Here is a 17,841-nt window from a genome sequence, read left to right on the forward strand (position 1 = left end):
TAGAGATAGCAATAAGTGTAGCACATCTGTTACATAGATATTGTATGGCCAATCAAGGGAGCCACAGATAACCTGTACAGGAAAGCATTAAATCTGTCCCCTAATTGACAAGGTGAGGACCTACATCCGGTATTGCAACCAGGTGTGGTAATTAGAATCGTTTCTTTGTACTTTTCTTTTCTCCCGATGCAAGCCGATAGGATGCTTTCGTACATGTGTTATCTCATGCCCAAATTTTCCGCCCATGAACATTAACACGATTGAATTTTTAGTTTGCTTACATTGGACTGTGTCCATAATCTGCAGGCTTAAACAGCCTTCGTCACTCCACACAGGAACCAAAAACTGCCACTGCAATGATGAAACAGAGCTTTACCTACACATAAAGAGTAATAAAAAATTGCTATTGCAATGACGAAACGGACCTTCACCTACACATAGAGTAACCAAAACTTGCCATTGCAATGATGTACAACATAAGAAACCTCCCAATGGAAGGCATCTATATCTTCTAGCACAATCAACACATGGCGAAGTTTTTCAGTCATCTGACCCGGACTCTAATTTACAAACTTCCGGAAGGCCCCAGAAAGAGAACAATGAGCACTACTGAAAAGACATTATCAATTAATCTTGCTATAAAAGCTGTTGTGACAAACCACTAGCCTCACTTCCTGTTTCATGGTCCAATGCCGTCTGAAATGGCATTCTAATGCCTCTATCAGCAAGCTCAGAGTGTGCTCCCCTGCAAAACCACAAGGCTAAGAATGTCAAAATTCAAGGACATGAATCTACAGTACGAGAACCCAGACACTACCAAACATAATGCAAACATAACATCTGAATCACTGCTGACCTTGATAGTAAAAGCTTGGCGCAAGCACTCTGTCCATATGCTATGCACTGCTGCAGTGGAGTTTTTCCCCAGCCGTTAACCACATTCACTTGAGCTCCATACTGAAGTAAAAGCTCAACCATGCCAAGATCACCGTTACGGCAAGCCAAGTAAAGCAGAGTTGAACCTTGCAACTCAAAATCATCTGAAGTAGATTCTGAACTTCCCGAAGAGGTTCCATTCCTGGACATCTGAAGAGTCTCACCAACTGTTAAGTTCGACCCCTCAATCCGGGAGCTGAAATTTTCCTGCACCTGAGTTGCATGGTTGAGTATGTGATCATTGGAATTTGGTTCAGGTAACATTACCCTACTTCCTTCCATGGCTTGTTCATACAAGGTATTCACATCAGCATCGTGACAAACAAGAAGACGGTATACAAGCTGCTTATTTCTTGCCTGTACTGCATCCCAAATCCTACACGCATCTGATGCGGGATCAGCTTCCAGATCTGCTCTTAAAATGTATTTTTTTTCTGCATACTGCAAGCAAACCAAGGTCATGACTTCTAAAATACAGATACATAGGATTAAGGAGAATCGCGATAAAACAAAGACTGGTGACCGATTCCTTTGAAATGTCACACCTTTGAATAAATGTATCTTTCTTTACATAGCAGAGAATCCCTCGTATCAGGTTTCTTGAGTAAGGAACTCAACTCACCACTTCTATGGCCTGAGTCAAACCTACAAACTCAAAAAAATGTAAAGGTCCATTTTCACTTACTTCAAGCTTCAGCCACTTCCAGAGAAAATAAGAGAGGGATGACCATAGTTGTGGCACTCAACACTGATAATTTCGCATTGAATGACTTCAAGCTAAACTGGCACACTAACAGAGACTATAACTACGATGCGCGCGCACGCACACACACACACACACACACAAAAATGAAATGAAATGAAATGTAACATTATCGTCTTCAAAAGGCCAAAATGACCTATGAGACCAAAAGGTTACATGTGGTGATGGTACAAAAAGTACAAAGAACTGAAAAGAAAATAGTGGGTAGGGGTGGGGTGAAAGCTGATACAAAGGAAAGACAAAGGGTGAGCTGATACAATGGAGCTCTCTGACAGTCGAGGCATCATATACATATACATCAATATCCGGAACCGCTCCTATGTCGAGCCAATATGGTATGCATCCTCTGTCGCAATTTACGCCGATATCGAGAGGGCCCTCTCATCCGTGGGCGACGGGACCACCCCAACTCTATCGCCCGATCAAGCAGTATGCCTCTGGTGCCTCTGGTGTTGTTATGCTGTGGGGGCTGCTCGAACTCCTCTGTCTGTGACTGAAAGAAATCTGTGATCTTCCGCTATCGCTGGATCTCTCTCATTGTGCCCCTCTTCAGAGGTCCTCTCTGTGTTTGCGAATCTCCAATAAGTATAATCCGAAGCATCTACGATCTTGGTATCTCATGACTCTAGCAAGTGGCCCAAAACCCTCTCTGAATAGACAGTGAAAGCAGCCTCGTATCTCATAGTATAGTGGGCAATGACATACATAATGTAGCTCTGTCTCTGGCTCTCTTTTGCACACCTGACAAATCCTGGACTCAACGGGTACTCCTCTAAATATGCCCGTCTCAATCTCTAGCTGATGTAAGGATGTGCGTGTCTGACCAATAGCACATCGTATCCCGTGGGATAGATGAGTATCCATGTATCCTGGTCTAATCACAAAACCATCCTCCGTGAGTTGGAGAAGATGCTCTCTATAGAAAGTCATCTTCGTACCTAGCTCATGTATAGGTTGTATCCATGTCCTCTTTGTATCCGACTGAATCAAGTCTTGTCTGATGAGCCTCGTAATCTCTGCCCTTGTGAGGGGGATGGAGGGTGCATCCAGAGAGTATTGAAATGGGGGTAGCCGGTCCATATTAAAGCCATGTAACTGAAACAAAGATGCCATCTCTGCATACTAGCATTATCTATCTCCTTGCAGTGCCAGCTGTCGCGAAGACTCGAGTGCTAATCGAGCATATCTATCTCTAGGGAGAGCCCAAGTGCTATGCATAAATGAAACTGATCGAGTGATTGCCTCCACTACCAATGGAAGAGCAGCGAGCTCCACCCTAACAATGTCATGTGGTACTGAGACCGTGGCCCTAATCGTCCGAGAAATCATAGACACCAATGGCTTCTCCATACACCTCCATCAGACGGAAGCTCAATAGTGCGGAAAAGAATTATTCAGTTTATGATAAAGAACTTTTGTCTGTCATTCACTCTCTTAAGCATTGGAAGCATTTTCTTTATGGTAGAGAGTTTACAGTTCGCACAGATCATCAAGCCCTCAAGTGGCTCCAGTCTATGCCTAGTGCACATTGGAGTGATCGCCAGGCATGGTGGTCACAATATCGCATGATGCACATGAATCTCTCATGGGTGGACACAGGGGAATGAACACCACTTTGGAAAAAATCGAAAGATTCTTTTATTGGCTTAAAATGCGTAAGGAAGTGTTTCATTATGTCACACAATGCACTATATGTTAAAAGGTGAAAACTCCTCGAGGTAAGCAGCAAGGCCTCTTGCTCCGCTGCCTATTCCCGATGGACCTTTTCAAGATATTTCCATGGATTTTGTGACTAACCTACCACCAAGTATGCATTCAAGGAACACTCAATGTTTGACAATTGTTGATCGTTTCAGCAAGTTTTGCATGTTGATTCCTTGTAAAGCCACAGTCAAGGCACAAGATGTAGCACGGTTGTTCATTAAGCATTGGTACCCCCTCTGTGGTTTGCCAAAATCAATTGTTTCAGATAGGGATGTTAAGTTCACGTCCAATTTTTGGCGCGCACTCTTTGAAAATTTTGACACTAAGTTGAATTTTCAATCGGCTTTTCATCCACAGTCAGATGGTCAGATAGAGATTTACAATCAATTGGCTTTTGATGTTTTAAAGTCATATGTGCATGATCAGCAGTCTCAGTGGGAGCTCTATCTCCCATTGGTCCGGGCTATTTTGAATGACTCTACTCTTTTTCTATCTCCCATTGGTCCGGGCTATTTTGAATGACTCTACTCTTTTTCTTCTACTCCATATGAGGCAACTTTTGGTCGTCCATTCCAATCACTTTTGACTTGCTCGGTCAGTCAAATGCCTGATACCAATGCTGAAAGTCAGTCATTGGATGAGATTTCTGAGAGTGTGACGCTTCAGCTAAGCAAGGCTCAGGAATCTTATTCACGGCAAGCTAACAAGCATCGTCAAGATGTTTCGATCAAGGAAGGAGATTGGGTGTATCTAAGAATCATGAAGCAACGTCTTAACCAAGTTGGAAAGAAGTGTCCCAAGTTGTCCTTTCGTATTTATGGTCCATTTCCAGTCATTAAAAAGATCAATGAGGTTTCAATGAAATTACAATTGCCTAACTCATGGTCAATGCATCACGTTTTCCATGTTTCTTGGTTGAAAGTGTTTCAGGCAACACCTCCAAAGGACATTTCGGAAAAAGAAGAACCGGAGATCATCGATGAAGCTGAAGTCCTGGAGCCAGAGCAAGTGTTGTTGAATCGGTTTCGACATGGTTCGAAAAAGCAAGTGAGAATACTTCTTGAAGTTCAAGGATCGAAGAACCCACGAAGCAGTGTGGGTCGACGAAGAGTTTTTCAAGGATTATCCACAGTTGTTGGAAGACTACAAGGAAGCCATGCAGCTCGATAGCAATACCTCACCTTAAAAAGGAGGGGATGCCACGTGACACATCCAACCCTACATGTCCGTGGACAAGCTACTTCATAACAAGGGTTCCGTCAGTCCAATGAGTCTAGATTAGAAGTGTTCTGGCACTTTTGTGGGTCTCTTCGCAGACCGTGCATGCCCAGACACTTAGTATACATGCATATTCTCTGGTTGCACACAGCATGATCAGAAGCATTCCCATCAAAATCCTTCAAGGGAATTTTCCAATGTATTTCACCTATTTTCCCTATTCTTGACATTTTTCACTTATTATTTTAAGTGACTTTTGTTGGGAACTGAGTAGGGCAAATTGGGTAAGATAATATATAAGCAAACCAAGGCTAGCACTATTTGGCAGATGAAACCAAGAGAGCACAAGGCAACTTTGCATCAGGCCCTCAAGGTGGAACCTCACAAGAACCCAACGTTTTTCCTTCAAGCAAAAACACAAGCAGTCATGCCTGGCGTTTTCCCACTAGCATTTTCAGCATCAGCATCATCGCCACAAGACTCCCACACTCGGTGTTTTCCAAGCAAATCTCCATCGCACGGAGGGCAGCAGTTAGCGTTTTCAACAAGACATCAACGCCCCCTTTCCTAGGGTTTTCAGCAGTGCCATAACCTCAGAATTTCAGCAGTCAAGATCAGCCCCAAACCAGCGAATTGGACAGCAGGTTTTCAGCCTTAAACAGCGTTTTGAAGAAGCCTAAAATCAGCGTTTTTGCATCATCAATTTTCAGCCTTCTAGCGTTTTTCGACAGCAGAGCGAACACACAGATTTTCAGCCCTCGAGTTGGTCTCGTCATCCCCGTCGTCGACATCGACATAGCTCCCAGACTTGCATCAGTTATCATTCATCCACTTTTGTACCAGATTGTGCAATCAATAGTAGACCACTCTCGCCAACGAGAGTGGGGCCTTCGGAGAAGGGTTTTACATGTCGTATTTCTCCTCTCTCTCTCTCTCTCTCTCATTAGATTCACTATTTTGTAACTGATTGGTCTCATAGGTCATTTTGGCCTTTTGAAGACGTTAATATAACATTTCATTTCATTTCATTTCTCTCTCTCTCTCTCTCTCTCTCTCTCTCTCTCTCTCTCTCTCTCTCTCTCTCTCTCTCTCTCTCTCTCTCTCTCTCTCTCTCTCTCTCTCATACACTTTCACGCACAGTGTCCATCCACTTGTTTGTGATCATTGCACTCTCTCATTAAGAACGGAAGGTTCTCCCTTCCATAAGAACAAAAAGGAACCTTAATCACAATACGGAGCACTCATCTTGAGAAAGAACAACATTCATTTAGTTGCACCTTACATGTTCGTAGCAGCATTTCACTACAAGTATAGCATCAGATTTCACAGCTTCACTATGAGGCTTGTCTCAAGGAGCGTTGAAGAACTCCAAGGACCACAGCTTTTGCATTACTGGGGTCGCTTGAGACGAGAGTTGCCGCAGTGTTTGGTGGTGGTTGCATTGACGTCTTGATGGGTCACGAGCACCAATGTGTGAGAGCCGTATTCAGCATTGTGGTCAGTTACTTGACAGTCAATATGAGACATTTTCGTCAGCTGGCTTTGGCAAATCGGCCCTCAGAAAGGTGTATGTATCTCCGTTGTGGATACCTTGAATCATGCTATTGTGGACTACGAGATTATTGTGCCAGGCAGGTAAAGTCACATGGAACGCAACATGGAAACAGGGAACCAAAATGGGCAAGGATTTCCATTCCTTGTGATACATATTCACAACTGTCACATGAAACAAGGATTGGAACAGCAAAAGGAAACACAGAACGGGGACAGAACCCCAAAAATCGCCATTACCTGTAGCTATGTTGGCAGGGCCAGGTGACTTACCATGCGTTTTCAGAGAGAGTTGATTCGCTTGTTGAATGTCTATGCACCCAACCATGCGAGTGCTCAAATAGATTTTGGGCTTGTATACTCACAGCCCAGCCAACTATGGAGCATTGTTACATTGGTGGGGGAACTTCAACATGCTTGAGGAGCCATCTGATCGGGTAGGAGGCACTCACACTACAGTCTCAGGCAGTGAGTTGGCAGCTTGGTGGAGAATATGTACAACTTTGAGGTTGTCGAATGTTTAGGAGCATAAGGCTTTTGTGCGAAAGCACAAGAGGCTTGACTTCTCTCGCTCTAATAGTCACCTGGGAAGGGTAAACCTCTTACGGCTTGATTCAATTCTATCTTGGTGATTTCTTTGGGCCAATGGTGGGTCCTCGGCTATTGTGGCAGGCTGCTCCTTCGGCCATATGCGAGTGATTGATCCTTGCCAGTCAATAAGAAGGGTGAGCGAAGGCTAAGCTAGGCACTTCGGATTCCTAAGAGAGTGGCACAAAGTGATGACGTGGTGAGCCCGCTTAGAAGAGAAATGGCCGAATGGACAAGAGAAACAGAATCTAGAAGAACCCTGAACAAGCTGGGGCTAAAGGGCCTAATAAGGGGGTTACGATTTTAAAAACCTAACCCACCAACTTACCCAACTTATGGAGCACCGGCCAAGGGGCTTGAAACCCTCAAAATCAAAAGCTTTATCTCTCGCTCAACTGTCCGTAAATTGCGCTGACATGACACGTGGCAGGCTATAGATTTTTCCGTGTTTTGTGTTGGTGGCCGATTTTCGTAGTTTTACATTAGCTTTTGCTGGCAGATGCTTTTGGGATGCATTGCTTTTGGATTGAGTGTTTTTGGGGCTCTGCTTTTGGGCATCCCTTGTATTGTTTAAAAGTGCCCTTGGGATCGCTCTTCAGAGGGCATTTGGACATTAGAGTCTCGAAGAAAGTTGGACCCTCGAGAGTTGTACTTTGCCAGCATAATGATAAAGAAATATTGAAAGGGGCGTCAGTCTTTTGGGCCAATGCATCTAGGCTCGGAACTCTGTCGAGCCATGTCGACTCTCTTTCTCTCTCTCTAGTCAAGTTCAATGATTTTGTAGTTTCTATTTGTGGGTTGCTATTGATTTCTTGCTTGGAGTGTCCAAGCCTATAACAGAGTGTTCTTTTGGATGATAGCTTGTCAAAGACTGTGGAGACGTTTTAGCAGACTGCTATGAGCAGTGTTGGAGATACAGCTCAAGGCGTGATGTCTTAGAGCCTGTCAAAAGGTTGTCATATCTCATCTCCAAGGAGGGTGGTTCTTTCAATGGCATCACGCAATGGAGGCCCATTACGATCCTCAACTCGGCTAGGAGCCGATTCATGATTCATAGGCGCGGTTTGTTGAGAAACACAGTATCCTTGAAATTATCTCCACCTTTGGGTGGCCCATATGCAAAATGAGGCGCTCATGATTTCGCTACTTGACTTTGAGAAAGCTTGCGATTATGTGGAGTGGAGCTTTCCTGAGGGTAACATACTAAGGATCGGTTTCTCTATCACCCAAGTGTGGTAGATTGGTTATGCCATACACAGTATCCTTGACAATATCTTCACCTTTGGGTGGCCCATATGCAAAATGAGGCAGTCATGATTTAGCTACTTGACTTTGAGAAAGCTTGCGATCATGTGGATTGGAGCTTTCCTGAGGGTAACATATTAAGGATCGGTTTCTCTATCACCCAAGTGTGGTAGATTGGTTATGCCATTTCCCTCTTGAATAATAGGTCTTAAGTTCAACTCTCCTCGTCGGATAGATCTTTAAGGTTTCTTGGGATAGTTTCCTACAACGTTAAAATTCTCTTCTTCTTCTATTGAGACTTGAATCAAAGGCGTTGATTTGTACTCTACTGCTCAGAGCCAGATACTAATTTGTTTTGAGGGGAGGGAGGCGGGGGAGGGGGGGGGGGGGGGGGGGGGGGGGGGGGGGGGGGGGGGTGTTAACTAAAAGAGAGGCTGCCCACTTGGCCCCGTCTTGTTCCTGTTCTTTGCAAACACTTGAGCACCTGTCTCATGCTCAAGAAAGTGGGCCCATGCCTCTGCAAGAGGAGAAGTTGTTGGATGCAGAATTTGTTGATGCCAATGCATTGTATTTGGTTGGCCAAGCGGCCAATTTTCATAGAGGCCAACAGGCTCTTGAAAGTTTTTGTATAGCCTTGGGTACGTCGATCAACTGGCGCAAGACAATTGCTTTTTTGATTGTCAGGACATCCACCTCATATTAGTCCCCTACCGAGGGCTTCAAATGGATTCCCCTCGAGAAAACTCTACGCTACTCGGGATGTCAGAATAGGCTTGGCTTGACACTAGCAGATTGCCCTTCTTCTCCTAAGCATTCGGAGGAAGCTTATACATTGGAGCTCATCTCATGTATCCTTGGCACAAGGTTGACATGTACAATCACGTACCATCACTACATCTACGAAGATGTGTGGTACTTATCGAACTAAAAAAATTATAACGTATTGTGGATGTAATGTACGATAATAAAAAATAGAGGACTTGTTACTTTAGCTTACAATCTAGTCTTTAAAGGAATAAACATGAGGGAAAAGAGCTTATTGAGATAAAGGTTAAGAAGGCTAGAAATGCGGCCCACAATGTTAAAAAATGCTCATTTTGGCCGATTAACAGAGCCCACAACCTTGGCCTACTAAAATTGCCGAACGAGTCCGGAACAAAACATAGAAGTTCATGGTACGGAACCAAACGTAGAAGTTGTCTCGTACATCGAACGTAAACAAATGTGCCTTGGCGGGACACATTGTGGTGGCCAATCATGTGCTTTTGGCGATGATGCGATGCATCATGCATTACCCCTCGCTGGATCTTTTCAAGCTCTTGCATGGACCAGATTCAACGGCTTATCAAAAACTTTCTATGGTCTAGCAAAGAGGAAAAGCCCGCACGCACCAAGGTTGCTTGGTCAATCATCGTACTAACCACCGCTACGGGTGGGCTTGGACACATTGACCCAGCCTCATAGAGTAGTGCCTTGCTAGGAAAGCTCATTGTTCACAGGCTCCTTTCAAGCGTTGAGCCTAGGAAGGAGCTCCTTCTCGCCAAGCTTCAAGCTTGAGTTCCCTTAAAAAATGGCATGTGGCGCCCAGAGACACTCGATTTTCACAAAGGTGTGCAGAATGGCGTTGGCCCCTCGACTAGGCGCCCCTTGCATATTTCTTTATATTCCGAGTGTACAACTATCAAAAGGAGACACTCGTCAGATCTCTCAGCATAAACAACTCCCCCTAGGCACATCTTTGAAGGCCCTTTGCCTCTTGCTTCTGTATTGCCAAAAATCTTGGCTTTTAATAACCGACGCCGCCAAAAGCTAGGAAGTCAACAATTTTCATGACCGAAACAAAAAAGTGCATGGCTCTCAAACTATCGCATCAACACTACCGCACAAACTCAAAAATCCAATCTTTTCTTAACAATCATGGCTTTTGTTTTGTCTTTACTTTCTAACTAGAGAACGAAAAAAACTTGTTCATCTACTAGATTAATTCCCTTCTTCCCCGAGCTTTGCTAATAACGATGCAAAATCTGCCATATTTCACGGACAATCGCGCATGGCAAGGTAGGATACGAACATACCGTAAATAGATCCATATGTATTGATTGTACCGTACATGGTATGTTGAAAAAACTACATTACCAGATCATACATGTATTTGATCATTAATCACTCTTGGAAGCTGACCAATCACGGAAGGTCTTATAGAACAAACTTAATAGACTTGTATATACACGAAACTTGTCCTGTAGAACAAGATAAGACAATTGTCTCACTTAACTCTTGATTAATAACTTCGCAATTGTTTTGTAATCTGTGATACTGTCAACTGTATATATTTTAATGGATTTTGTCAATCTGATGAGACTATCATTTATCTCTCATTTCATATGAGGTACTTCTCATTGTTCATGATTGATTCTAGTATTCACTGTTTTCCATAGCTTCAAAATGATGGTATGGAATCATTGTGTAATCTAAATTTTTTGGAGTTTGTTAATTGTTGTTGGTTGTGATAGTCTAGAGTCAATTAAAGTTTTCTACGTGTTGTTCAATTATGATAGTTTGGCGTTGGATGTCTCAAGTGGTCCATGGTATCGTATAATTGTACAAAAGCCTCAAACTTTACACGTTATAGCACTTTGGATTTGAAGTTAACATTTGTGGAGTGACACTTATGAATCTTCCACAAGTCTCCTAAACTATTCTAGATTGTAGGCTTCTTATAAAAAACATGCGAATTTTGATTGAAAAGGTGAATCGGATGATAAGCAGGGCTGCGACCAGGTAAGATTGACTCTCTCAGAGTATGGAGAGCCAGAATGACTCGAAAAACTCGATCTCTACTCCAAATCTGCCCCGAACAGGGAACAGCCCCTGTAGCAGCCCAAGGCTTGAACCAAAATTGAAGAGCAGGTAGCTAACCACTCTCCCTTGATCAGCCCTACACGTGTGAACAAAAAACAAAAGGGGGAGGACATCACATAGAGCAAGAGAGAGATGGACAAAGATCGCCCACAGAGAAAGAAAGGAAGGAAGATTTTATTAACGTCTTCGAGGGGCCAAACTTGGTCTATGAGATAAATCAATGTACATACGTGATATATCCCTCGTCATCTCAAAAAAGGAAAAGATCAACTTAAAATAAAGATTATAGCTAACCCTAGTTAGTAAACTGGTGTGCACAATGAGTGGTAACTATGATGGATGGAGGATGGATCTCTACTACTACGGGCTCAGAATGTGGCACTACATGCAAAGGGTAAACAAGTATGATAGCACCCAAAACGCTCGCTATGTATGCTGCAACAACATAACGGTACAAGGGGGACCAGGGGTCCCTAGAAAGGAACCCTACACTGTTGCTGGACTCACACCCTGCACCCACCATCTGCAAAAAAGGGACACCTCATAAAACCAGCCAAAATTGTGCCACCTCAATATAAATGATAGAGACAACGGCTACAAACGACAAAAACAGACTCTGACCTTAAAAAGGCCTAGGAAAGGGGATCTTGCCTCTAGCCAACCTAGCAGGTGAGCACATACATCGCTCAACAGACCGGCTTGTTGAGCAATGTATGTGCTTGCCTGGTAGGGGGGACACAGTATTAGCTCCAACCCGTCCAAAGTCTACTTCTTTCAAAACGCTTGTGTATATTCTGGGATATTGATCGTCCCAACCTACAAGGTTGCAGCCTAAGCCATCAAGCATGCAACGTACGCATTTCAGGCCAAAATAAATTGTTGAATTGAACTGAGGCTCTTCTGGTTTCAAATAAAAGACTCAAATACATCATGATAAATGCAAGGGAAAAATGCACAAGAAGCTTCTTGGTCCATGGTCGCAAGTGATAAGGGAAAGCACACACAACACAACAAGTTTCTCATGATAAATTGCGCTCCTATACAATCACTTGTCATCGCCGTTGAGCCGCGCTGTGCAGCGCTTTGGTAGTCCTAAAACCAACTAATCTTAGGTCAATGATTCAACCTGCATGTGTGTGTCCTTAAGGTATCACTATAGATTCAAAGATGGTTTTAGCTCACTAGGCAAAGTTACAAACTATGGCAATAAATGTTGGGAGAGTTTTTTGATGCAGTTATGTTGTTAGAAAGATGCTAGTCTTGCAATTTACACAACAGAGAAATACTGACTCTTAACCCAAGAACTCGTATATTTTCCGCAATCCCTTTTGCAAAAAGGCACTCCGAGATGTTTTATACCTACATGATCTATGTCAAGTAGGAACTAGTCTCCACATTTGACATGTTACACAGTCTTTGATATTACCTAGAGCTCGCTGCACAATTGGATGTAGTCACCCATTGATGAGTTAGATCTTTGATTGAGTCCCACCTTCAACCCATTCTTATCAAGCATCTTCCATTTGCCATCCATTGACACTTGATAGTATTACATCCAGCTTTGTTTCAAAGTCTGTTTTGAAAAATTTGTTAACGATGCCATTGTTTGCAACAGAACTACTGTCACCAACACTTGTCACGTGGCACCATTTAATCAGATGAACCCTTCATGGACTCTTGTCAGTGGTCAGCATCTGGCAGGCTCAAACTATCCTGGTCCTCTTTGGCTATTGCTGTTATGACAACATCGCGTTTTGCAAGCATCTCTTGGATCACCTTTGAGATTTAATTTCCTATGTTGTATGATCGATATACTTCCTACAATCTATTTTTAGTCTTATGCAAATGTGTTTTACTCATAACTTTTTAGCTCCTGAAAAACTTCACAACAAATAGAGAATTTCAGAAGAAACCTGAGCATACTATCAACATTCGACAATCTTGCTGGACTGTCTTCATTCGAAATTCGTTCTTCCCAAACAGAATTGCAAAACTGATTCCCAAGGGACTGAAATACATTGATAACAGATGGCTCCCAAACCTTCACATCCAAAGTCAATGATCGCACCTGAGAATTGAAGGAAAAAAACACAACTTAGCTTGCAAAGACAATGTCACTCAGCACAACTTAATTAAATGGGTAAGCAGAAGCTGAAATGATGGTAGTGCCACTGAGTATCTCCTAACTCTGAAAGTTGCATGACCACAAAATAACAAACAAAATGTCTCAGAACTTCTCAAAACCATCTTGCTTCTCTCGTGTTTTTTATCTTAACTCTCTAATATCACTTTCGTATGCTCTCTAGCTGTCTGGATGCCTTCTTTAATTCTGAGCGAGATTCTCTATATAAGGTCTTTTCTTGGTATCTGTAGATGGAGTTATGAGACATCCACCTAGTCCTGGTTGATGTCGGTGATCTTACTTCCAATTGCCTACAACCGTAAAGACAGATATGTCAATTCCACTCTCAGACTATCAGAGTGCAGAGCAAGCTGTCTTTAATGGGTGCCTCTGAGGCTGTGAGTACCTGATCATTGATTCCATTTGCATCTCGCTGCTCTGCAATAGCAGAAATAGCTACAGGGGTGCTGATTTTGGCTGTTCAGGGTGCTCTAGCCCTCAACATGAAATTCTCTCAGCTCTTCTATTATTTGTTTTTCATTTTTTTGTTTGAGTTTTCTCACAGCTTATGTAGCAATCGTCTTCCCCACCTTCAGTCACAACGGCAGCTTGGCTCATTGGTGAGCTGTCATTGTGTGGTCACCACAGGCGGAATCTTGTCATTTGGCGGCTCCACACACCTTTATCTTGTCAGTTGCAGGTATCGGAGAAAAGCCCTTCCAAGTCCCAGTGAGCCCTTATTGACTGCCATTTCCAAAGGTCAAGTAGTGGCGATCATGTAATGGCAGAGAGAACCCATCGTTGTTGGGAGCACAGCTGCTTGGCAACCAGCTTCGAAAAAGCACTTGAAGAGGCAGAGGTGATTTATCGAATCAGGTGGTGTGCTTGCAAAATGTGTCAAAGGGGGGGATAGTCGTACCCGATACTACTGCGTTTCTTGTACAGTAAGTTTTCAAGCTTGAACAAAGAAGGCCCGTCAATGAGCCATTTGGTAGTACAAATTCACCTGTGCACTAGTTCATGGGCATTGGAGTACTACTCCATGTGACTTTAAGAGTGAATAAAAAACATAGCCTTATTTTCAAATCATACAAAGAAGTAAGCTGAAGAAACTGCAACGATTAAGCTGGTGAAGGCCAGTGAGGAATTACTGTCAGCTGACCTGGTACATCATACAATAACCCTGTGGATCCTGCGATACCTTCAATGCAGCTATTTGACTGGGTGGCTATCTCTCATGGTAAGTCTTCTTGCTGCCCTGGCTCAAAGTTAGTTGGTAACCACTCTGCATCAAGCTTGGCCATGTAATTTCCCTATTTGCTCTATGTAAGGTGTCGGACGGTCTTTAATACAATGGAGTAAACACTTATTGACAAGAAGTCGTGAAAATTGAGAAACATAGTAACCCCAACTGTAAGAAGATGAGGAGTGGCATGTAAGTCACACCTAAAAATTGCCTAGGGATGAATCAGCTTCAATCGGACCAGAAGCAAATGCTTTGAATTAACGCAGACGTCTTCTCGATCAACTAAGATCTCACTGCCAGGCCACCTAACTTCCTTTCTATACTATTGAAAAGATTCCAAACAGAAGGTTTCATTTGAAGCAGGTATTATCTCTATAAATGCATTAAATCTTAACCCACACACACTTCCAGCATCCCATGGACTAACAGTTGCAAATGTTACATCATTGTTAATGGGACAAATGGTTATACCTTTGAGATATGAACACCGAGATTGCGGTGAACACCAGAACATTCAATGCATAAGAGGACGCCTAAGTTCAGAGACGCCCAGTCTGGCTCAGGGGAGTTGCAATCAGCACAAACATCATTTCCTGGTACTTGTCTGAGCACATCTATCGGTCTTTCTTGCTGCTCAGCCGAATTCCCAAGAGAACGATTAGCACCGCTGTCTCGACCGTTTGAAAAGAGGAGCCTTGATGCTCCAGAATCTTCAGACATTGTGGGATCAAATTCCGAAGAGCTACTTAACGAGCTACTCTCACTGCCTGTGCGTTGATGGCTGCTTCTTAAAGGACTATGCGGCAGCCTGTGGCTGTAACTTGCCTGCAACATGCATCACAAGAGTTCTCAATTTTGAACTTAAAATTGAAACACCAACGGCACAGACAAGTTTTGCAATGAACTTGGCACTCGCTGTCCTACCTGAGAGTTTAGCAGTGATGCAATTACTCCAGTAATTTTGTCAATCCAGTCCATTCGCTCCATTGCATTTTCTGCCTGTTCACAACAAATGGCATAAGAACAATAACAGGCTTAAAAGTCCACCGTTAGTAAGGTCAGTGTCTTTATGTACCTGAAGAGCATAATTTTTGGATGGGGAGATTATTCTGAAGCAGAATCGAAGATCAGTCTGCTCTGCATCAAGCTTTATGGTGGAGGTGAGTAAGTTAACGGTGTGATGTGCTACAGTCTTCTCATTTTGTGGTGATCCTTGATGCGAGGAGAGGAATCTGCTCAATAAGCCAGTGGTATTATCTGAACCATGAGAGCGACCATGACCTTTGTTGTGTCCCTAAAACAACAGGCAAAGAAATCTGAACATACACTAATAACACGGTGCAAACGTTTCAACCAAAAGCATCTTTAGGAAATTTGAAGACCAATCTAGACAACAGTACCTTTAATATACAAGGCCAATAACATTTAGACCAGAGGAAAACATCTAATGAAGGAGTATTAAGTTAATATACTTACTGTGGGTTTGCCCCAATGTTTGCGATAGTAGTATAACATTCCTCGGCTATCCAGCACAAAAAACCTTCTTTTCCAATCTCCACGTAAACTCGAGGACCTTTTCAAAAGGTACCCTTGCTTAATTGTCTGCACCTGCGCCTCAAGAGATTTTAAAGTCATAAGAAATCAATGTAGATGAACACCACATAACAGTACATATTAAAGTTCTTATTTGTTAGAGCATTTACAGCCTACCACCAAATATCCACTTAACTCTGAAGGCTCACTAAACCTTCATGTGATTTCAAAATTAAACACCTTATGCACTGAGCCATTTCTAATAAGAACTGCAGAAGCAGAGCTATCCAGCACCTGATAGCCAGGCAGATTTCATGCAGTTTTTGCCAGCATTGCATAATGGACCAAACGCTGATGGGCGTATATACAAGCCGGGGGAGAAAAACCTCCTTACGAGTAAAAAAAATGCCCAGCGGACCTAAATGTGTTCACACACATCACTACCATGATATAGTAACAAATCCCCCCTCAGAGTTATGCAGTGAACATGAGTTGGCATTCGTTTATAGGGAAGTGCAAAACCCTATGTGATCAGACCTCGAAGGGGGAGTAAGTTCATACCAGTGTCCGAAAAAAAACGGAGTTGTGTATAAAACTACCGGCTAGAATTCACAAAAACCGGTTCTCGATCGACCCTTCCTTTAGAGCAAACCGGTTAACAAATAGTGGTAATCTTTAAAATACCAGTTTGAACAAAAGTGGGCTTTGAGAAAAAGGTTTACACTAGGGATAGGCTTTTTTTTTTTAAAGGAATATTAGATATATAAGGAGATATATATAGGTGGTTTGTGACTCTGTGGACTTTGGAGATACATATAACTTTATAAGTGTTTGGAAATTGGAATAGGCCAATCGCCAAGGCCCAACTTTCAAGTGGCACGCGGCAGCAAGAAATTAGAATTGAGAAATTAAAATCAAATTATCAAACTTCAACTTAAATGGTCCTCCTTGGGGCTTGGCCAGGCAGATTCCAGAATTTATAACTAGTATGATACTCCAGGCTCCGGTCTCTGAGTATTAATTGCACACTGCTCGCATGCAAATGCATGCCCATTGCCACGCATCACATTCATCCATATTCCACACAGGCACGCACACACATTCACAACTCATGTTAGGTGCAGCGGAATGAATGTTGTATTTTTCTCAAGATTAGTGATCTTTATTGCTCAAGGTTCGTTTTAGTCCTTGAGGAAAGAGAGAGCTTTCCGTCTTATGGAGAGTGCTGTGGTCACGAACAAAGTGAGTGGATATTGTGTGTGCAAGTGAATTAGACTGAGAGAAGGAGAGAGAAGAGATACGACACCTGAGAGGTTGTAAAACCCTCCTCCGAAGGCCCCACTCTCGTCGGCGAGAGTGGTCTATTCTTTGATTGCACAAAGGTGTACAATGCATATGCAATGGACTATGCAACTTGGTCTATGCCGATGACGACAAAGATGACGACGACGACGATGGCTAAAATCTGAGATCTTCTAATCGCTGAATTTCGGGACTGTTTCGGTGGCTTAAAATGGCTGTTTTGCCTGCGTTTTCTTGGCTGAAAAATGAGGTTTCTTAGGGCTGGAAACTGATGGTCTTTACGGGCTGAATCTGCTACACTTTAGGTGAATAATGCCGGTCTTAATTTGCTGCTGAAATCCAAAAACGCCAGGGGCTGAAATTGGTCCTTCTGTCGCCGGGGTTCTGCAAATGCAAAAACGCTAGGCTGATCTACTGTGTCGTGATGACCCCGGGGCTGATCTGCTGTGCACAAATCGCCAAGGCTGATCTGATGCAAAAACGCTAGGTCTTCTGTGGAGAAAACGCCAGAGTAGTCGCGAGGGTTGGTCTTGCTAAGAAGTTGCCTGTTGAGCAAAAGGTGCTCCTGCTGCCTCTTCTGCCAGAAAGTGCTAACTTGGGTTTACACTTAAAAATAAAAGTGAAAATCCCAATAAATAGAAAAATAGGCTAAATGCACTGGAAAATTCCCCTAACTGATGCTAATGGATTCTGATGGGAATTCCGATGATCGTGCTGTGTGCAACCAGAGGATATGCATCTATGCTACGTGACTGGGCATGCACGGTCTAC

At 43.1% G+C, this 17,841-nt stretch overlaps 1 protein-coding gene across 6 annotated transcripts in view; it reads right to left on the reverse strand.

Moving 5' to 3' along the window:
* Positions 1-383: 383 nt before the first annotated feature.
* The window catches only part of SFC (ARF GTPase-activating protein), a 93,497-nt gene continuing 76,039 nt past the window's right edge, over positions 384-17,841 (reverse strand). For 5 of the 6 annotated variants that reach the window (XM_086483883.1, XM_086483885.1, XM_086483882.1 and 2 more), the window contains 8 exons: positions 15,712-15,843; positions 15,311-15,529; positions 15,160-15,234; positions 14,707-15,060; positions 12,781-12,935; positions 1,482-1,581; positions 857-1,377; positions 384-745 (listed from right to left, as the gene is read on the reverse strand). In XM_086483883.1, coding sequence (XP_086340009.1) covers positions 637-745; positions 857-1,377; positions 1,482-1,581; positions 12,781-12,935; positions 14,707-15,060; positions 15,160-15,234; positions 15,311-15,529; positions 15,712-15,843 — 1,665 coding nt within the window. In that variant the 3' untranslated portion in view covers positions 384-636. Of the gene's footprint in view, positions 746-856; positions 1,378-1,481; positions 1,582-12,780; positions 12,936-14,706; positions 15,061-15,159; positions 15,235-15,310; positions 15,530-15,711; positions 15,844-17,841 lie in introns of those variants that run through there. The other variant, XM_086483888.1, reaches the window with a different exon arrangement.

This window comes from Adiantum capillus-veneris, chromosome 16, assembly GCF_014529385.1.
Source record: "Adiantum capillus-veneris isolate H3 chromosome 16, ASM1452938v2, whole genome shotgun sequence".
In the NCBI taxonomy this organism is placed as follows: domain Eukaryota; kingdom Viridiplantae; phylum Streptophyta; class Polypodiopsida; order Polypodiales; family Pteridaceae; genus Adiantum; species Adiantum capillus-veneris.